Consider the following 21,123-nt stretch of genomic DNA (forward strand, 5'->3'; position numbering starts at 1 on the left):
ACCGGTGGTGTTGTCAAGAATTTTTTCAGCGCATCTAGAGCTTCTTGTGCTTCTGAAGTCCACTGGAATTTGTCTACCTTCTTGAGCAACTTATAGAATGGTAAGCCTTTCTCTCCCAGCCTTGATATGAATCTGCTCAGAGCTACCATACATCCAGTAAGTCTTTGAACTTTCTTCTGTGATCGTGGCGCTTCCATCCTCATGATAGCCTCGATTTTTTCTGGATTGGCTTCAATCCCTCGGCGGCTGACAATAAACTCGAGCAACTTTCCTGCTGGTACTCCGAAAACACATTTTTCGGGATTAAGCTTCCATCGGTATCGCCGTAGACTGTTGAAGACCAGCTGTAAATCTTCAATGAAATTTTCTGAATTCTCTGTTTTGATCACCACATCATCCACATAAGCTTCCACACGCTTGCCCCAGTGATCAGCTAAGCATGTTTGAATAGCTCTCTGATAAGTCGCTCCAGCGTTTTTGAGGCCGAACGCCATGGAGGTATAGCAGAAAGCTCCGAATGGAGTGATGAATGCTGTTTTTTCCTCGTCTTCTTTTGCCAGACTAATCTGATGATACCCAGAGTAGCAATCCAAGAAAGACAACACAGAACATCCGGCGGTGGAATCTACCACCTGGTCTATCCTATGAAGCCCGAAGGGATCCTTTGGACAATGTTTGTTGAGATCTGTATAGTCGACGCATATGCGCCAATCCACTTTATTCTTTTTTAGTACAAGAACAGGATTAGCTAGCCACTCAGGATGCAACACCTCTCTAATGAATCCTGCCGCGACCAAGCGAGCCAACTCGGCACGGATGGCTTCTCTCTTGTCGGGCGTGAAGCGACGTAACTTCTGTCGGATCGGCCTCGCCTGGGGGTAGACCTTCAATTTGTGCTTGGCCAGTTCTCTCGGGACTCCCGGCATATCCGCAGGTTGCCATGCGAATATGTCTCGGTTGTCTTGCAGAAACTGGACGACGTGCCTTCCTATTTGTCATCCAGACTGGAACTGATGATAGCAGTTTTGCGCTCGTCGGCGAACCCGAGATTGATTCTCTTGGTTTCTTCAATCGGCCGCATAGAGGTCACGGCTTGAGCTTCATTCGCGGGTATTGCGAGATCTTCCTCAGGCTTAGAATTCGCCTGCGCAGAAGAAGTCATCGATGGTTTGGTGGTGAGGGCCGCCTGAATGGCCACTCGGAAACATTCTGCGGCGCCTTGGAAGTCAGTGCGTACAGTTATGATCCCTTGTGGTCCTGGCATCTTCAATATCATGTATGTATAATGCGGGATGGCCATGAACTTCGCCAATCCAGGCCTCCCGACGATGGCGTTGTATCCGCAGTCGAAGTTTGCCACCTCGAACCTTAGGAACTCGGTTCTGTAGTTCTCCGGAGTTTCGAAGGTGACCGGCATGTAGATGTGGCCCAGCGGGTATTCTCCTTCAGTTGGCACGATGCCGAAGAAAGGAGTGTCTGACTCGTGGAGCTCATTGAGGTGAACTCCCAAGCCTTGGAGTGTTCGGGGGAAGGTGACGTTGATGCTGCTCCCCCCGTCCACTAATACCTTCTTTACCCTGCTCTCTTGGATCACCGGATCGACGAGGAGCGGGTATTTGCCCAGGTGGTCGAAGTTGAGCCACTGATCTGCCCGGGTGAAGGTGATCGGGTGCTTAGACCATCGGTACGGGGCAGGAGGACCGGTAGCCGCCACTAGTATCTGACAGTCGTTGAGCTTTTGTTGTCTCTTGCTTTCCTGCGACCCGTGTCCGTCAAAAATGACGTTGACTTCTCTGTCAATGCGTGGGAAGGCTCCACCTCCTCCCTCCTCCTCCTGCTGGGGCTGTCGCGGTTCTCCTGGCCCTCCTCGCGGCGGGGGAGGAGGTAGAGGTTGGAAGGGTCGACCGTGCCCGACGGAATGCTTGAAATCCCTGCAGTTCCGGAGGGTGTGGCGCATGTCCTTGTGGTACGGACACTAGGCGCCGAGGATGTCGTCCAGCGTGCGTTCGCCTCCTCGAGGTCCTCCTCGGGCGCGAGAGGCAGGCGGTCCGGCAGCATGGACCACTTCACGAGGCCTCTTCTCCCAGCGCTTGTCGGGTTGCTGGTTCGTGTCGCGTCGCGGTGCCGCTGGTGCAGGCTTCGCTCCCCCGATGAGGTCCTGAGCTCGTTCGTCAGTGGTGATGAAGAGATCGGCTTCCCGGAACAGCTGCTCGGAGGTTGTTGGCGCCTTCTGTAGTATGGTTCGGACGAAGGCCGAGTCATTGGATCCCCTGTAGAAATCCTCGATCACTGCTGCCTCCACGACCTCGGGGATACAATTTCTCATGGTCTAGAATCTTTTGAGGTATGACCGAAGAGTTTCGTCCCCTCGGCGCTTGATGGATTTGAGGTCTCATGGTTGCGCCGGTTTGTCGGAGAGAGACTGAAAGTTGGCGGTGAAGCGCCGACTAAAGTTGCTCCAGTCATCGATGCAGTGTCGGGGTAGGTGTCGCAGCCATTGCAGCGTGTCTTGCCCGAGGACGATAGGCAAGTACGCGGTCATTACGTCCTCGGTTGCCCCAGCAGCTCGGGCAGCGGTGGTGTAGACGGCCAGCCAGCCTCCCGGATCCTGCTTAGGTTCATATTTGTCGACGTTGGATACCTTGAAGTTAGGGGGCCATTGAATGGCCCTGAGGCGCGGAGTAAGTGCCGATACTCCACATGTGTCCTCCTGTCGTCGATGATGTTGTTTGTCCCGGGGAGGGGAGTGGTCGTCGTGGTGCCTCGACCGTCCCCGGGTGGTGCCGCCAGTTGAAGCTGTGGCCAACTCGGTCCTAGTAGCCTGACTCCGTGCTGGGATGTCGTGATCCCGGTCGTACTCTTCCCGGCGACGGATCTCGTTCTCATGTCGTCGTTCGCGCGAAGCGTTGATGGAGCTTAGTGCGTCTCGCCGACTGTTGATGGCATGTCGTAGATCGTTCGGCGGGTGAGCGAGGGGTAGAAGATGATTGGTTGCTTGAGTGAATAGCCGCTGGTAGCCCTCGGCGTCGGGAGTCCGGGGGAGGCCATCAGCTATCCGAGCCAATACTCCACCGACTTCACTCGGCGTGTTCATGGCTCGGGCGAAGTCGGGGTTCAGGTTGCACCCGAAGAGTGGATTTTCCCGACGTTGCCTTGTCTCCTGCTCAGCCTATTATTGAGCCCGTCGACGATCGTGTCGTCGGGAATTCCTTCTTTCCCTGAAGACACGTTCCTCCGGAGTTTCTCCCATCTCCGAGACCTCGTCTCGCGATACAGGTTGCGCCGGGTCCCACTTTCCGGCCTCATGATGTCGCCGGATATTTCGGCATCGGTTCCTTCGTCGGCGGGCTTCCCGCTGAGGAAGTTCCTCTCCGGGTGCGGTCGGCTCGTCGTCGGAGATGGGGGGCGATTCCACTCTCCCGATGAAGAGGACGTCGGGGTAGAATGGAGCAGCTGCCACGACGATCTTCTTTCTGTTCTCCTTTGAGGACAGAGGCACAGAAAGACCAGCTTGATGATCCTTTGCTTCCTTTTTCCTTGTGATCTGTGTCCATTCCTCCGTTGGAGAGGTGGACATCGGAGTTCTCCGGGCTAAAGGACCCTCGGCTCCTAGCTTGATGAAGGTGATCTTTTTTCGGAGCACTGGAGGTGGCGCCTTTTCTTGCTTTGCTCCGATTTTCTCGGAGATCTTTGAGGAAAGCTTTCTCTCCGGCAGATCCGCGATGCGATGCAGAGTTCCCTCCTCATCCGCTACAGATGAGATAGTTCTGAAGCAGAACATGGACCCGGGGCGGAGGATGATCTTGTGCTGGAAGGTGACAGCCATTGAGCTAGCTTGGATCGATGACATACCCCCTACATGGCGTGCTAGTTGTCGGTGTTTTGGGTCCGACCGCGCACCCGAGATTACCCCTCAAGGTGCTTTTAGGAGTAGGACGGTGTTACCGACTGTAGCTCGATGGTTCGTGTTGGGCGCACGAGAAGTAGTGGACAATGATGTACATGTTCGGGCCGCTTTGAGATGCGTAACACCCTACGTCCTGGCGAGAGTGCTTTATGTGGTGGGTTACAAGGGAGTTCTCTAGTGCTGGAAAACGTAGAGAGCAGGGTGGATGGCTAAGTAATGAGTGATCGTTCTGAAGGGGTGTCCCCTAGGCCTTATATACTCGACCATGGGGCATTACATGTAGATATGATAACCACGCGTGCCTAAGAAATAGTGAACCATCTGAGTCTATCCTTCTATAATTCAGCCGACCCATCATCGCTTGGTTCCGTTGTACGGGGCTTCTGCACGGGAAGGTCGGGTCACTGTTGTGATTACTGCTCGAATTTGTTGGGCCATCTGGGCTTGCGCCGACCCGGCCTTGCGTTAATCCATTCCACTGGTCGTTCCTCCCAGGCCCACGAGGGGATGACCTTACGAATTATGGGGCCCTTGGGCCTTTCGTGAGGTCTTTTATCCTTCTAGTGGACCCGGGGGATATCTGTCCCCCACAGTTACTATGCATGCGAGGGATGAGAGAGGAAGGATGATAAAAATAACATTGGCCATTGAATTTGAGTGAGTAGAAGAGAAGAGGGTTGTCAACAATCTAAACCGTTAGTTTTGATGGTATGTTATGTGGGTGTAACTCATTTGGTAGATTTAGAGGGTGTTATGGGTATGAGAGTTATTTGGTTGGATGGGTTTTTGTAAAATTAAAACTGGTAGGTTATATAGAGGTATAGATATTTCATTCTCATTCATTAGGATCCAAACTCGCTCACTACATTTTAGGCTATGACAAGAAGATCGTTGATATAGCTATGCAAAACATTGTTTTGCCCATTAGACTGTACTGTTTTCATAGTGAAGTTTGCAATATGAGATGACGATGAGTAAGTTACTGGAGATAGCCTTACATCCATAAAACCTCTACTCAAGATGTAACTCTATTTTACTCATCTTTTTAAAAGTTTGGATGTATGCTCTCCTTGTTCGAAACGAACAACTAGTTTGGCCCTTTTCCATTATCACCACTTAATAGTGTTAACTTAGACTGCAAAAAGATGTTCATACCCTTGCATCATTGCCCTCTTTTTATTAACAGTTTGCAAATTTGCCCTCACTTTGATATAAAAGTTTGGAATATAATTATAACATAAATCTAACCATACATTTTGAAAATCAATATTTTAATAACTTTGAAATTTAAATATTTCGAAATTAATAAAAATGAATTTTACATTAAATTTTGACAAAATGACAACATTTAATTCTATTTTTGAAAATATATTAAAATTCAAATATTTTCAAATATATAACTAAAATGTTTTCAGTTTTCAAAATGCAATATTAAATTTAATTTATCTCATGTTTAATTATTCAAAGTTAAAATGTTTGTTTTTAAAATTTATGGACAAATTTATGTTATAGTTATATTCTAAAATGAAAGCAAATTTATAAACAATTAATTTAAGGAAGAACAATGGTGTAAGAGTATAAACGTCTTTTTTTAGACTGAGTTGACACTGTTAAGTGCTGATAACGGAATAGGGTAAACTGATTGTTTATTTGTAGAAAGCGGAGCATACATGTAAGTTTTATTTAGAAAACAGAAGTAAAAACAGAGTTGGAATAGCGGGAAACTGGTTGTTTGTTTCTAGAAAGAGGAGCATACATTCGAGCTTTTAAAAAACAGAGGTAAAAAACGACATCCTCAGGAGTAGAGGCGTAAATGGTACATATATTATTCGTCCTTATTCGAATTTGTTCCGTTTAAAAGATTTGAGATCCGATCCGTATCTAAACTCTGGTACTCGGTATTCGATCCGCATTTGATCTTTATCCGTATCCGTATTTTTAAAGTTGAATATTTAAGATGTCGATATTCAATTAAATCTTATCTGACACAACTTGACAATATACATATATGATTCAAATTCGAAAAAAATATGAAAAATAAATATAGAATGAATAATATCTGTCCCATCTGATCGTATCCCTCCTAAGAGCAACCATGCAATGGCCCATATAATCAAACGTCGCTCTAGTACATCTCGATAGTTTGGCCACTGCATGTACCATACGGGCAGCCAAAAAAAAACTGCAAGAGCAGTAAAGAGTTATTTGATTACCACCTCCTAAATTTTAATAGTTATTTTTAGTTCCAAAACTACCAAACAATATAATTAAATGATAGTTTCAATTAAAATTCTAGTGACTAATCCATAGAATTTAGGAGGATGACTAAAGCAATCAAACACCCTTGGTGTCATGGGCTGTACTCTTCCGTGTTTCAAAGTCATGGGCCGTAACCCAACAGATCCAGCTCAGGTTATCAAAAACTCTCAACCTTTGGAGGCCAACCATTTCGCCCGAAACCCTGCATTTGGATATTGTGCACAACCAGCCCTTCCGCAAGCCACGGCCTAATCCCCACGGCCCGGACGGAGGTCAAAATAAAAGGGCACCAATGAAAAGGAAAAGGGAAAACCAGACGGCCAAGGCAGCCCCCAACCCCGGCCCCAGCCGGCAGACCATCTCGATACGCGGCCGCCGCAGACGAGATGGCCGCCGGGGACGCAGGCCGCGCGCCGACGGCAGCGGCCGCGCAATCGCTGGTGGAGTCCTTCTGCGGCGTGACCTCCGCGACCCCCCAGGAGGCGGCCTTCTATCTCGAGAGCCACAACTGGGCCCTCGAATCCGCCGTTCGCTCCTACTACGACTCCGTGGACGGTGAAGCCGACGCCGTCGCGGCCGATCCAGTGCCCCCACCACCAGCTGCACCAGCCGGAGGCGGGGAGGATACCGAGGATGAGGATTGCGTGGTCGGCGGTGGCGGTGGCGGCGACGACGACGAGGATGATGAGGACTACGTCGATGGCGACGGCAGCGATGATGAGGACGCTGCGCTCGCGGCTGAGGCCGCGGAGGAAGAGGAGAGGAGGAGGCCTTTCAAGAGGCTGAAGAGAACCCACGACGCGCGGGGTGGGAGCGGTAGCAGTGCCAAGGCGCGGGGGAATGTGAGGACGCTCGCCGATCTCGATAGTGGCAAGGGAACCGCGGGTTCCGACGAGAACTCCGAAGACGATGATGAATGGACACCACCGCCCGAGTACGAGACGAGGTGTGTCCCTAATTAATCCCATTTCGCTGCATTTAAATTTGGCTCATAATCTGCTCAATAGAGGCGTTTTGGTCTCTAGTTCCTCTAGATTTCTTGATTAGTTCCTCAGCATTAATAATACCAACCATTAGTCGCAAATAAACAATGCAGACCATATTGCCGCACTCAAGATAATGGTGCAATGACCTTCTATAGGCTAGGATTTTATGTTGTTATGATAAGCTGCTAGTCATTATGCTCAATCGAAATCATTCAAGTGAATGGCAGAGGCTAGATTAGCACCCTGCTTCGCTTGGAAGCAAAGGAGACCAGGGTTTGAACTGAACCCCAGCTGACTGTCCGACAAACTCTAGCAAGGGTGCGACCAGCTGAGCTCAAGGCCAACTCAGTTCACCTTAAGACTGTCTCCAGCAACGTCCTCTATATACATCCTCTATATCCGTCCTTTACAGTCTTCTCTAAAAGATTCCATCTCCTATATCTACTTTCTCTCCAACAACGTCCTCTAAATCACGTCCTCTATATGTAAATACCTATATTAAACACATTTTTAATTTTTTAATTTTTGTACATACGTATTTGTCATACTCTCAAATGTATTGTACATATTTTAGTTTTATTAAACCGGTTGTTTAAAGTATTCAAATAGATAGAGAACCGTTTAGAGAAACTCTACATATAGAGGATCCAGCAGCGTTCTCTAAATTTAGAGGACCGTTTAGAGGACGTTGCTGGAGGGAGTAGAGGACGTCCTCGTCCTCTAAATTTAGGGTACAGGACCCTTTAGAGGGTCTTGTTGGAGCCAGCCTAAATAGACATTTTCTTGTCCTGACTCTTGACATCTAACCTATGTTTGGCATTAGGGTGGATTATGGTAATCTTGTTCAGTGCAGCATCTTTTAGATATTTAAGGCCTGTGTTCCTTTTAATCTAGGTTGCAAACTAAGATATTAATGTGTATAAGATTACCCAAGTTAACCCCAGTGAGGACCAACAATTTTATGATAGAAGTTACCCTATTGCTGTCCTCATCAATAGGCCTAAAATGGGTGTGCAAAATACTTTTTTGGCACTGTAAACAGAGTGGAGTTCAAAATATAGACGGTGGGATGGGTCCTCTGGTGAGGATAGCCTAATATAATTGTCTGAACTTACTTTTGGACCTTCCCACATGCTGCTTTTTAAAGAAGCTTAAAAACAACTGTGGCACAGCACAGGGAAGAAACTGCAGAGATGTCCCTAGTATGATATGTTCATGAAATCCTTGTAGTTTAGGTACTAAGTTGTCAAGAACGAGAACATTATTTGGATCTTTGAAATGCAGGCCTTCATTGTAGTAAAAGAGTTAGGTGGTAGGCGAGTGGCAGGGCACCACCTGCAGCTTGGCAAGTGTTTAGGTGGGCTAGGGCTTGGCAGAAATTAGCTCTCAACCAAGAGGATGCCATGTAGCCCATAAGTGGGCCTTTCACATGACTTTTGTTAACAGATTAAAGCCATGGCCCAAGTCAAACCCTTGGAAAATTTTAGGATGATAACTTGTTACTGATAAAAGCAGGTTGAATTGGTGACCTCTGCTAACTGTTAGCTTCTTGGTTGGCAATCTACTTTGTGTTGTGGGTGGCTTATCAGGTTCAGAGCTAGTTGATATCTTTTTGGTTGTACTTGTTTAGATTTAACTCCTTAGTCCTTAGTTTGGATCTTTTCTTCATTATCATACTAAAGCAAAAGAACCACATTTGAATTTTAAAATGCTGATGGGTTCTTGGTTGCTCTGCAATCAGCCATTTTTTGGGGATCTATTTGAGTCATGGAATTCAGCATTCTGCAATTAACCTGCTAAAAATTGCATGTCGGGGGCACAGCTGAACAGGTGGAAGTTGGAATAGTCCTAGGCCTGTTGTAATATAGTAACAATTTGTCAAGCCCCCCTGATACTGTTGTGTTTTTGTTTTGCTTTTGTTCAACTGTTTTGAAGGATCTTCATCTCCAATGTTTTATTTTTAATCTTTTTCTTTTGTCTTCGGTGGAATGGTTGTTAGAGATCGATCAAGACGTAAAAACAACACAGATGAGATCTTCAAGCAAGCTAAAAAGAAGGGGGCTAAGCAAGGTCCGTTTGAGGCTCGTCCGCGATCTAGTTCGAGGAACTTTACTGGGACTGGTAGACTTCTGACAGGTGAAACTGTAGAGCGTAATGCATCACAGCCACCAGAAGAAATTACCCATAACATCCACTTCTGGAGGAATGGCTTCACAGTAAACGATGGTCCACTTAGAAGTTTTGATGATCCAGCAAATGCACCCTTTTTAAAGGTAAAGAACTCTGTTCTGTGCTACTGTGCTTATTAGTTATCACATTTCTGATTTTACTATGCCTAATTTTATGTTAGGCACCACCCACTTTTTCTTCAAACATATATATATATATATAGCCTGTTCACCCTTATTTTCAATCCAGGATGTAGTTAATGTTTTTGTCCTGTTGGCATGTATCCTGGTACTGTGCAATGTGTGTCAGACTTTATATTGAAAAATAGATTTCGGAGTAACGAGTGAGAAGAATCAAGGGGTCATATGGAACAGTATTTTGTTTCACTTGGAATAAGTATTATTACTTCTCTGCTGGTTTTCATCATAATGGTTGACAACGGTTCTGTTTTTAGACTGGTCCCCTAATAATTATATATGAATGGTGCAGGACCTGTTTGGTAGGTGTGAGAGGGAAGTTTTTAATAGCCAGTAGCTTCAAATTTCCTACAAGGGGGCAGATTGTTTCTGTTAACTCAATCTAACTCAAAATTCGAAATAACACTTTGGCCTAAATTAATCAAGTTTTGTGAATCAACCAATTCGAGCATAGGTCAAGGGATCAAGATTTAAGCAAATGTTTAATCGTATCGAGTTCTATATACTTATTAAGCACTTACCTCATATATGAAGGTTCCACCAGGTACTCAAAGTGGAGTGGAAGGAGGGCCATGGTATTTTTTTTCCTTAAAACTTCTTAAGTAGTGTTGCAAACTCAGGGCCTCTTGGCTCTGGACTAGGCACAAAAGCCTTAAATTGTAGACAGAAGGTAAACTGTAGATGGAAGGCGGATAGTGTATGTTTCAACATTAATAAGATATTTTTTGGTACATTGTCGTTTACTGTCTTTTATTATCCCATTCAGTCTGTTGTTATTCTTAGCTTTTTCTTGTTTAGTTTGTGGCACTGCATGTTAGTTTCTTTTCCCCTTCATATTTCTTTTTACTAGAGCATCAAGGATTCTGACTGCCCAACTGAGCTTGTGCCGGCTGATGAGAAATCTATAGTGAATGTGAATCTTGTCCGGACGGAAGAAGAATTTACTGTAAGTATCATAAGCCTGAAATGTTTGATTGCTTCAATTGTTCAAGTATCTGACCTTAGTTAACGATAACAGGAGCCAGTCAAGCGTGCTGCTCCTTTTGAAGGGGAACGAAGAAACCTCATGGAACCTTCTGATAATAATACTTCCAATGCTGCTGCTGCTGCTGCTGCTTCCAGTAGTGCAACTGCTTCTCGGACAATCACAGTGGACGATTCTTTGCCATCAACCTCCCTCCAAATCAGGTTCGCAGACGGCAGTCGCTTGGTTGCCCGTTTCAACACAAGCCACAGGATTAGTGACGTGCGGGCATTTATCGACGCGACAAGGCCAGGAGCCAGTGATTACACGCTGCAGGCCGGGTTCCCCCCAAAGCCGCTTGAAGACACGGCCAAGACCATCGAGGAAGCCGGCGTGGCCAACTCGGTAATCATTCAGTCAGTCTAGCTTGGCAGAACAGGTGCCGCAACCCTATTCCATCGAACACGCTAGGCATCTGAAGCTACCACCTTCCTTGATCTTCCTTCATTTTGTTTCTCAAACCTGGCTTTTAACCTTTTATCTTCATCCAGTAGCTACTTCTGGTATTGCGAGTGTAAAACAGTGAGGTCTGGGTGTCCTACATCTTATTCATCTATAGCATATATAGTACTACTTGTTGCATACAGTACTACTTTTGCTTGTCTCCTTCAGCGTTTGGTCGGTTAAAGTGCCCTCTTGTTCTTGTCTCATTCCCTGGTTGGTAGAATGTCGGCACCTGTGGACAAAGTTAGTTGCACCAGATGGTCCTTATTGCGGTTTAGCGATGTCCGGACGATTGCAATCTGTAAGGCGAGTCCTTGTCCAGGTTACGCATGTTCACAAGTTACGTTGGCGTTCTTTCTTGGTGCTGCATAATGAACGGGTCTCGTCGATCGCTAGTCTTTTTTCAATGCTAAAGATACCATTCATGTTCTACTTTTGTTTGACCATTACTTGCGCTCCCATTCCAGTTGTGCGTTGCTATCTGGTGACCGCCCATTCCGTTAAAGTGTGGAATGTAGATGGAATAATAAAAAGTTGAATGAACAAGTTTTTTTTGCTTTGTTTTAATCATGAAAACATATATACGGTGAAGTGGTACGGTGGAAGTATTCTCTTTTCAAATGACATTTATCATCTAGTTAAATATAGACACAAAAACTAAGAGCTAAAACGAATAATATTTTAGGACGGAGGCAGTATAATTACTAACATCTGCTCTAACTGTGACGACGGGTTATCTATAAAAAATAATCTATTTCTAGAGTTCGCAACACATCCTCTATTTCTAGATTCTGTGGTGTCTAGGATCGATCCATAAGCCCCTATAATACCAAAATCCGTAACCGAAAAATCCTCAGTTATGAGTAGATCTGAGAGGAATAAGATAACATACAACATACATTTGTTGTTGTGCTGGCGAGGTGGTGGTGGAGCGTGGACGTAGCCGTTGGCATCACCTCCATTGCTCCTGCAGATGAACAGCAGGTCCAAGCCACCGTTGTTGGGTGTCGCTCTTCTGGACACTCTGACGCCTAGATGACGGGTCATGTCTGTGGATTAGGGTCTAGGACGAGGTAATTATATTGGTTTTTCTTGTGACCACTTAATCTTTTATATAGCGTCGTGTGACGGGGCTCCAACCGAGGTTAGCGTGGATCCGGATCCGATTAAGGATATGGTTAGTTTGGTTAAGCCTAATCCGGCTTATGATGACCAACTGTCCTCCGTGGTAGTTGAGACGTGGCTTTTCAAGCATCAACAACGATAGTGCGCTTCGTCTAGGGGTGGTGTGATCACGGCGATTAGTGCCTCCGATCATCGCCCATCAAGTAGGTGAGCCCCGTCGGCTCCGCTGCAGAGGACCCAATGATTCGTGCAGCGGAGTGTGAACTATGTGGTCACTGGTCGGGCAGGCCACAGCCATCATGGCGTCTCATCCCGTCCGGAATCCTGGATCGCGGCTAGCAAGAGCCTTGATGATGCGTTGGCCGCCGAGCACCCTTTCCGTACGTGCTAAATGCCACGAGACTAGAGATGGCAATGGATAAAAACCCGCTGGGTATTACTTACTCAAACTCATACCCGCGAAGAAAAAATACACCCGCTAAAAAACTCATACCCATGACGAGTATAAAATTTTGCTCAAACTCATACCCATACAGGTTTCGGGTACCCAACGGGTTTCTTATACCCACTAACATCAACATAAAAAATAACTCACAATCAATACATTAATAAACTAGTATAAAAGGAATACGTGATAACTAATTTTAGCTTAAAATTTGTTACATGAAGTTTATTTCAATTAGAACATATTTAATTAATAATATTATGAGACATATTTATAAGGAATGTTGATTTTAAGGCGAGTTTTAAAAACCCACGGGTTTGTGGGCATGTGTAGTGGAAGAACAGACACATGTCCACGTACCCGTTGGGTTTACATTTGAACCCATTAACAAACCTATGAGTAAAGAAATTGATCCAAATCTATACCCTAAGGGCTAGTTTGGGAATCCTAATTTCTCAAGGGATTTCTATTTTCCTAAGGGAAATTAGTTCATTTTCCCATGGAAAAATTGAAATCTCTTAGGAAATTGAGGTTGTCAAACTAGCCCTAATAGAACAAAAACCCACCAGGTTTCGGGCCATCTCTGCACGAGACGAGAGCTGGGAGACCGCCGAGCGGAGCCGAGCGCCGACAAAACGAATTCAGCTGTAAAGACTGGCTGCTAGCGCACCCCAATCCGGAGCGCCAGGAAGCGGCACATGCCGTGGCCGGGCGGCCGCGCGCGCGCCCGTCTGGATCTGCGTGGTTCATTACACGCGCACACACACTGTGCGCGCGGGACTCGCCTTTGCTTGGCGCGGCATCCTTTCCTTTCTCGAGTGAGTGTCTTTGGCAGCCTGCTTGTCGTTGGAAAGCTCGTCACTGGCCATTAGTAGGCCCTACCTGTCACGGGCGGGCAGGACACCGCAAGTCACGGGCGATCCATTACCCTCCTCATTATTATTATTATAAGAGGTAATTAGTTTCTAAGAACTAATTTTTAATCCCTCCATTTTACTTCATTTTAGTTAGAATTTTAGGTTTAGTAATTTAGAGATTAAAATAGAATAAATTAGACTATAAAATAGTCTCTATAAACCAAACATCTTTCTAACGGTTTGAAATGGATTAGAGGAAATATACAAATTTGTATATAAAAGAATTTAATCACCTCTAATCTACCTCTAACCGAACAAGACCTAAGTGGTGAAGTGATTAGGGAGCGCTATTGTCAGATTTGGTGCGTCGGCGCATGCACATGCCATGTCTAGCATGACAGAGGGCGAGAACTGACAATAGGAAGAAATAGCCAAGTACAGTATCAAGATGTTCCAGAATCCAGAGAGGTGTGGGGTGAAATGCAGAAGTTAAACTCAGCTTCATCTCATACACAGTACTGTGTTCGTTTTGCAATACTGCTTGGCCAAACATTAACTGTGTTGGTTCGCTCGTTCGTTTCAGCTAACCGCTGTCGGTTTGGCTTTTGCACCCCCCCCCCCCCCCCCCCCCCCCCCCCCACACACACACACACACACACACACAACAATGAAACAACCTTTTTGAGGGCCGAGGGGATGATGGAGCATAGTGCGGACCTAGCATGCTTGACTAATGGTTTTTTTTCTGATGCTGCACCCAACGAATAATCATTCAATCAATCCGGCAGGCAACCGTCATTCCGAGCGTCCGCTTTTTTTTTTGAGTTGTTTAGAGCTCGCAATCGTCGTCCTCTTATACAATTGTACATGTCCCAAATGGAACGGACGGTTCGGCTCTCATCTGATCCTAGCACGATTTAACACGGCATAATAGAGGGCACTATTAATCTGATAAAAGGATCGCGCCACTATATGAGTAGAGAGAATCCAACGATAGAAAAAAAGTATCGAACCGCATTTATGAATCCAGTTCTAGGTGGTGTCACTCATACCCATGCTGACAGTGTACACCGAATATATGGCCTAGACACAAACACGGTATGGAACATGCCAGACCAGACCAGACCCGTGCCGGTCCAGCATCGGTGGTGTTCGAGTGCGATGCGAGACCCCTGCCGCACTCCAAATTTGGTCACGCCGACCGTCGTCCTCTCCGCTCTACCTGTTCATTCTCTCTTCTGTTCCCTCCTCCCTCCCAGTCCCAGCTGGCAGCAGCACAGCAGACAGAGAGAGTGAGCTTTGCCGACACCACACTGCATCCCATTCCCTCGGCTGTCGCTGATGGATGATAGATAGAGCTGCGGAGGAGCAGGGTGAGGGGGAGGTGCTGCCGCCCACGGTGATCATCTCTATGGCCGTGTAGAGGAGCACTGCAGCCGGAAGAGATTATTCAGACACACTCACACACACACACACACACACACACACACACACAGAGAGAGAGAGAGAGAGAGAGAGAGAGAGAGAGAGAGAGAGAGAGAGAGAGAGAGAGAGAGAGAGAGAGAGAGAGAGAGAGAGAGAGAGAGAGAGAGAGAGAGAGAAGGGAAGCATGAAGCCAAGAACCGCGACACTGGCCGCCGGCCTCCTCCAGCTCGTCGCGCTTGCGGCGGTGGCGGAAGCCGACACCGACGCCGGCGACGGTAAATGCAGTTTCAGCGGACCGCGCCCGCCCGCCTTCCCCAAATGTATTCTTGCAGCTAAGGTATGACTGACCGGGTGCTCTGGTTCTCGCAGTTGCCGCCCTGGGGAACCTCTACAGCTCCTGGAACAGCCCGGCGCGCCTCGCCGGCTGGTCCGCCAGCGGCGGCGACCCCTGCGGCGCCGCGTGGACGGGCGTCTCCTGCTCGGGCTCCGCCGTCACCTCAATGTATAGTCAAGTGACGAGACTCTCTTTCTCTCTCACACACACACACACCAAATCTACTAGACTTTCTACGTACGTAGCCATGAAAACGACAGGATATTCCACCACATGATCCAGCTGTGATTCTACCATTCTATTCTAGTATGACTATAAGGACGTCGGTGCCGGTGCTTGCTCTCTATCTTTTTCGCCCACCCACTTCGGTCACTTTGGATTTATCTGAACCTTTTTCTCGTGCTGCTTGCTTGCTTGCTTGCTGAAAAGTTTGTTAGTGGTGCCTAGCATTTACAAGTACTCAAACTCAAGTACATCCATCCACTGCTGCTGCCGCCACGCTTTTCCACCAAAAAAAATTGGGCCGCCAATGCTGTTATGGGCCAAACGGCTATTTATAATAACGATCACAACACTGTACAGCTGGTCCTGGAGATAATATATGATACTCACAACGCACTGCTTTTTCATGCGTGCTATGATGAGAGCGATGGCCACGCATTGTGTTCTTCAGCTCCGGTAGGTACTAAATGCAGCTCAGCGTAATTTTGTAGCTGAAATTCGTAGCGTTATTTTTTTCAACCAAAGTTCCCCTTGACAGTATCTGGACTGGAGATATGTGCTGCAAATAAAGCTATTCAAATCTTCTTTAGTATGCAAATAAAGTTTTGCAGAGTAGAAATGTTTCCTTCAAAACGCGTGTGGACCTTGTCATATTCATTTTGTTTTTTTTTTCTGTTTACAGTCACGGCTATTTGAATTCACCTGTTAACTGGAGTATTCTGTTCTGTCTCTCTCCACGCCTTGCAGCAAGCTTTCTGGTATGGAGCTGAACGGCACTCTTGGCTATCAGTTGTCAAGCCTGCAGGCTCTGAAAACGATGTATGAGCTAACGCTTGAGACTATTATATAGCTCTTCAGTTATGGGTGTCCTTTTCATCATTCATATCCTCGCGGCTCTAAACTTGCAGGGACTTGAGCAACAACTACTTGCACGATTCAATTCCTTACCAGCTGCCATCAAACCTTACCTATCTGTAATGCGCCCCCAAACCTGTACATGTTTTGTTCATGCTATTTGATTCTTGAGATTTGAATCAAAGCGAACGCAGGAACCTGGCGAAAAACAACTTCTCTGGTAATCTTCCGTACTCTATATCCAACCTGGTCTCGCTTGAGTACCTGTAAGTTACTATCCATTGCAGAAGATGAGATTTGCTTTGTGATGGTCTCTTTGGTTAGCACAATCTAACTCCAATGAACCACTGCCTGCAGCAACCTCAGCCACAACTCGTTGTTTCAGGAAATCGGAGAACTGTTTGGAAGCCTCAGTTCACTCTCAGAACTGTAAGGCCTACTGAACCGCTGTTTTCGTACGCAAGCTCGACTTGAGTATTGTGTGGTTGAAATTTTTGATCCTGCACAAACTATTTCAGTATTGAATGTTTTATGCATTAGAAAATAAGTGTAAGTACCGATGCAATATTCAAAATATAACATTGCCATCAAATAAAAATTTAACATGCTTCTTTTGGTCACAAATGTTACCCCTCTACGTCTGTCCTAAGTCAAAAAAAAGTTAACTCTCTGACTACCAATATCTTATCTGAGATTAAAATTTGTTTTACTATAAAATTAGTTTTCTCTGCAGATACACCTTTTTTTAGAAAAAAATGAATTTTTATTCCAGCCTCTGCAAGTGGTTTGCACACAACCAAATCTAGTAATGAAAATCTTGTGTTTTAACTAATTAATGGTCAAAGTTAAACTAATTTGACTTAGTACAAAGCTAGATGGACTTCATTTCCAATCATAGGAGGTATCTGTAGAATCTAATAAAAAGAGTTTTTTTTTTTCAAGAAAATCTCTACTGATACCGTTTTCATGTGGCCAATCTAACGATCATATATACACATTATTGTTTCAAATTAAAATTGTTTGAGTCATGGATCCTAGGGTGACTTATTTTGACCGGAAGGGAAATTCATTTATAATACAAAGAGCCTTCAAATACAATCTGATTCTTTACCTTTTAAAAGAAATGCATTCAAAATCACTTGATCTGTCCTAGTGAGGATGATGATAGCGTTAGTACAATATAAGATTAACTGCTCTTATACCCTATGAATTCATCGTCTGATAACTACAATCCTTGCAGAGACATATCTTTCAACAACCTCACGGGGAATCTTCCTTTCTCAATGGGCTCCCTGTCAAAACTTTCTAGCCTGTAAGTATTATTCAGATGCTCCCTATATATCTGTATTTCTTTCTCGTGGCTCTGATAGTTTCCTTCTTGTGCCTGTTATGTGCAGTTATATGCAAAACAATCAGCTGTCGGGCACAGTTGATGTCATCAGCAACATAAGCCTTGCGACACTGTAAGTAGCTTCCCACATATATATATATATATATATATATATATATATATATATATATATATATATATATATATATATATATATATATATATATATATATATATATATATATGACTGCTATTTTTTTTCCTTTCATGAAGAAAAAAAAACTCATCTGATAGCCTGTTATGTATTACGATCGACATTCGAACAGAGATATTGCAAGCAACAATTTCAGCGGCATGATACCCCAAGAGTTCAGCTCGATCCCAAACCTAATGTATGCGCAAGTACGCTTTGCTTTTCAATCTCCTGTTTTAACCACATGTACGTACATATATACATGCTGATGATGTGTTATTGGTGGTGCAATTGCAAATTTGCAACCACAGAGTTGCAGGAAACTCATTTGTCAATATGCCTGCCTCCCCGCCACAAGCTCTGACGCCACCTCCGAATCCACGTGGCCGGCCAGACGATCGTCGGGGACCAACCAGCGCTCCAACTGTCCCGGAGACTCCCATTGACCCGGACGACAAGAAGATGCAAACGGGACCTCTTGTAGGGATAGCTGTTGGCTCAATAGCTGCTGCCTCGTGCGTTCTTTTCGCGCTGGTGTTGTGCCTCCACAACGCACGGAAAAAACCCGATGATGGGAGCAGTGAAGCGAAAGGTATTGCGGGTTCGCATCTAGTAGTGACTAGTGACTCATAATTTCATCAGATAAGAATCATGCATGGCGTTGCTGTTGGACCATGCATTCATATTGTTACATTCCTTAATTGTACATGTGTTCTGTTGCTGCAGCGTCTAGCAGGGAAGTCATGGACAGTAGCCATGACAACGCTGCTGTGGCAACTTCAGACCTCCAACTGATCCAGCCTGCTGGAAAGATGACTCCGGACGACAGAGCGCATGGTCCAAACGGTTGTACCGCCAAAAGGCCAAAGCAGCAGGTTACTGTGACGACAGTGAGTTCCTACACAGTTGCTGCTCTCCAAGTCGCTACGAACAGCTTCTGCCAAGACTCTCTCCTAGGCGAGGGCTCGCTTGGGCGTGTTTACAAGGCTGTTTTTCCTAACGGGAAGGTAAATGATAGGATAGGAAAACTAATGTATAAAAAGAATGTTGACCTATAGCATTGCTTATGCTAACCAACTATTAATTTGTTTTGTTTTGTTATGATTCTGAAACTGAATCGGTTCTATGATGGCAGGTACTTGCTGTGAAGAAGATAGACAGCGCTTCGCTGTCTCTGTACGAAGAAGACAACTTTCTCGCGGTTGTGTCGAACGTGTCCCGGCTCAGGCATCCAAACATCGTGCCCCTTGCAGGCTACTGCGTGGAGCACGGGCAGAGGCTCCTTGCGTACGAGTACGTCGGGAACGGAACGCTGCATGACATGCTGCACTTCTCTGACGACGACGGGATGACGATGCCGGGCAAGACTACTAGGCTCGCATGGAACACCCGCGCGAGGATAGCGCTAGGCACCGCGCGCGCTCTAGAGTACGTACGTCGCGCCATGCATGCTCGCTCTTGAAGAAGCTAGCAGAACGAACCCAGCAGGCCATGCATCTGGTCTGATTCTCTCTCTCTCTCTCTAGGTACCTGCATGAGGTGTGCCTGCCCCCGGTGGTGCACAGGGCCTTCAAGTCATCAAACATCCTGCTCGACGACGAGTACAGCCCGCGTCTGTCCGACTGTGGGCTCGCTGCTCTGTCGCCGAACCCTGAGACTGAGAGGGAGGCTTTCGCTGGAGTGGTTGGCTCCTTCGGATACAGCGCCCCTGAGTTCGCCATGTCAGGGACGTACACTGCCAAGAGTGACGTGTACAGTTTCGGGGTAGTGATGCTGGAGCTGTTGACCGGCCGCAAGCCGCTAGACAGGTAACAAATCTAGCGAGTACTGTACTGCATGCAGCTGCTGGAGCTGGTAGATGAATGAAGCTGACAATTCTGAATAACTAGCTAGCTGTACGCGTGCGCGTGTGTTTTACTTTATTTATTTACCAGCTCCAGGGAGAGGTCGGAACAGTCTCTTGTGAGATGGGCGACCCCGCAGCTCCACGACATCGATCTGCTCGCCAAGATGGTCGATCCTGCACTGGATGGGCTGTACCCTGCCAAGTCCCTCTCCCGTTTCGCCGACATAATCGCCATCTGCGTCCAGGTACTGTTGGTGCTGCATATGCAGCATAAACTCCTCCGAACTCTCTTCTTTTTTGCAAAGAGCCTTGTTCTTTCAGAGGTGGACTAAGATGGCCTTCTTTTTTGCAGTCGGAGCCGGAGTTCCGGCCGCCGATGTCCGAAGTCGTGCAGCAGCTGGTGCGCCTGATGCAGCGGGCGAGCATCGTGAGGCGACAATCGGACGACCAGCTGGGCTACTCGTACAGGGTTCCCGAGCGCGACGGCGGCGGCACGGTAGGCGGCGACGTCGTCGTCGCCTGAGCTAGCTAGCTAGCTAGAGGCCGCGACGAGACCAAAGCTGGCGTACACTCCTACTCCTACACAAAGCGCTGCACAGTTTATATATATTCATAAACAAAAGAGCGAGCAAAAGAAAAGAAAAGCAGTTGGATATGGATGGATCCTTCACGTTTTGTTAAAAAGTCACCCGTAAACGACATATATGTATAGGGTTTGCAGCGTACTGGGACGTTTCTTCGTGAGCTGCGAGTGTCATGTATAGTGTGCGCTCTTGCCAGTGGTAGATATATAGGATAGGAGAAAAAAAAACGTGTCTTCTTTTGTTGGTGTGTTCAGTTCTTCGACCATACACGCCAGCCGCAGACGGTGACCTCTGCAGCCTTGCTTTGCGGCGAGAGGCAAGGCAGTTTTCTCCGGTTTGCGATGCGGCAATTCAGCGGGCGCCTTGTGGCTTATCGCATGGAACGGAACGGATTACGGAACACATGGAGGGAGGGAGGGAGGGAGGCAGGTGTTGAACGTGGGGTAGTATCATGCGGGATCCGTCGATGCCGACGGATTTGGAAGACGCTTGGCTGGCGTGGCGTCGTCACCATCTCTGCTGGCTGCCCAGTGCTGTGTACCGTCCGGGTCATTTCGACTGGAAAAATGCTCGTTTACTGCAGCTGCAGTTCTGACCCAGCGAATGGATTGGGTTGGATTGGAATGACGCTAGCGGACGGACGAGCAGTTGGAAGAACAACAGTCGACAGATTATTGATGGTCGTCACGTCACCCCTACTAGCTAGGGAATAGGCTCGATCAGAGTTGACAGACTGGAGTGGTTGGACGTCGTTTGGTCAGACGAGACAAGCTTGCACTCACACGTACTAAAATACTAGCAATATGCACGTAGCCGGTAGCCTTCCGCTGACACATGTGGCTACACCGGCTGGCTGGCCAAATGCTATCACTATGAGAAAATCTCTTCAATGTCATCCTAACATATACTAATCTCTTCAAT

General features: G+C 46.6%; 2 protein-coding genes and 1 long non-coding RNA gene across 6 annotated transcripts; 2 read left to right on the plus strand and 1 right to left on the minus strand.

Moving 5' to 3' along the window:
* Positions 1–6,455: 6,455 nt before the first annotated feature.
* Positions 6,456–11,189, plus strand: LOC100272579 (uncharacterized). Of its 2 annotated transcripts, XM_008660012.4 has the most exons (5): positions 6,456–7,112; positions 9,152–9,222; positions 9,301–9,425; positions 10,369–10,464; positions 10,537–11,189. In XM_008660012.4, the coding sequence occupies exons 1-5, from the start codon at positions 6,553–6,555 to the stop codon at positions 10,906–10,908; spliced, it is 1,224 nt and encodes a 407-aa protein (XP_008658234.1). In that variant the 5' UTR covers positions 6,456–6,552; the 3' UTR covers positions 10,909–11,189. The 2 variants fall into 2 exon arrangements, with proteins under 2 accessions (XP_008658234.1, NP_001315124.1); NM_001328195.1 differs by having other exon boundaries at positions 6,475–7,112; positions 9,152–9,425; positions 10,537–11,148.
* A 3,171-nt stretch (positions 11,190–14,360) lies between these two features.
* On the minus strand, positions 14,361–15,695 carry LOC103638755 (uncharacterized). 2 transcript variants are annotated; one of them, XR_559010.4, is made up of 2 exons: positions 15,187–15,695; positions 14,361–14,843 (listed from the first exon to the last, which is right to left on the minus strand). It is a non-coding gene; the product is annotated as an uncharacterized lncRNA (long non-coding RNA). The 2 variants fall into 2 exon arrangements; XR_004852714.1 differs by having other exon boundaries at positions 14,363–14,843; positions 15,037–15,355.
* On the plus strand, positions 14,561–20,455 carry LOC103638754 (protein STRUBBELIG-RECEPTOR FAMILY 8). 2 transcript variants are annotated; one of them, XM_008661579.4, is made up of 15 exons: positions 14,561–15,113; positions 15,208–15,340; positions 16,142–16,213; positions 16,303–16,368; positions 16,444–16,515; positions 16,607–16,678; positions 17,490–17,561; positions 17,647–17,712; positions 17,906–17,971; positions 18,084–18,364; positions 18,499–18,779; positions 18,908–19,200; positions 19,299–19,580; positions 19,707–19,863; positions 19,971–20,455. In XM_008661579.4, the coding sequence occupies exons 1-15, from the start codon at positions 15,023–15,025 to the stop codon at positions 20,139–20,141; spliced, it is 2,175 nt and encodes a 724-aa protein (XP_008659801.1). In that variant the 5' UTR covers positions 14,561–15,022; the 3' UTR covers positions 20,142–20,455. The 2 variants fall into 2 exon arrangements, with proteins under 2 accessions (XP_008659801.1, XP_008659800.1); XM_008661578.4 differs by lacking the exons at positions 14,561–15,113; positions 15,208–15,340 and adding an exon at positions 15,721–15,850.
* The last annotated feature ends 668 nt before the right edge of the window (positions 20,456–21,123 follow it).

This window comes from Zea mays, chromosome 9 (genome assembly GCF_902167145.1).
Source record: "Zea mays cultivar B73 chromosome 9, Zm-B73-REFERENCE-NAM-5.0, whole genome shotgun sequence".
In the NCBI taxonomy this organism is placed as follows: Eukaryota; Viridiplantae; Streptophyta; class Magnoliopsida; order Poales; family Poaceae; genus Zea; species Zea mays.

Bases quoted from the DNA above. Each gene is read 5' to 3' on its own strand.
- LOC100272579 (NM_001328195.1), top strand. From the start codon at position 6,553: ATGGCCGCCGGGGACGCAGGCCGCGCGCCGACGGCAGCGGCCGCGCAA. The intron at 7,113-9,151 runs GTGTGTCCCTAA...AATGGTTGTTAG, and splicing joins CCGCCCGAGTACGAGACGAG to AGATCGATCAAGACGTAAAA. The intron at 9,426-10,368 runs GTAAAGAACTCT...TCTTTTTACTAG, and splicing joins CAAATGCACCCTTTTTAAAG to AGCATCAAGGATTCTGACTG.
- LOC103638754 (XM_008661579.4), top strand. From the start codon at position 15,023: ATGAAGCCAAGAACCGCGACACTGGCCGCCGGCCTCCTCCAGCTCGTC. The intron at 16,516-16,606 runs GTAAGTTACTAT...CACTGCCTGCAG, and splicing joins CTGGTCTCGCTTGAGTACCT to CAACCTCAGCCACAACTCGT. The intron at 17,972-18,083 runs GTATGCGCAAGT...TTGCAACCACAG, and splicing joins AGCTCGATCCCAAACCTAAT to AGTTGCAGGAAACTCATTTG.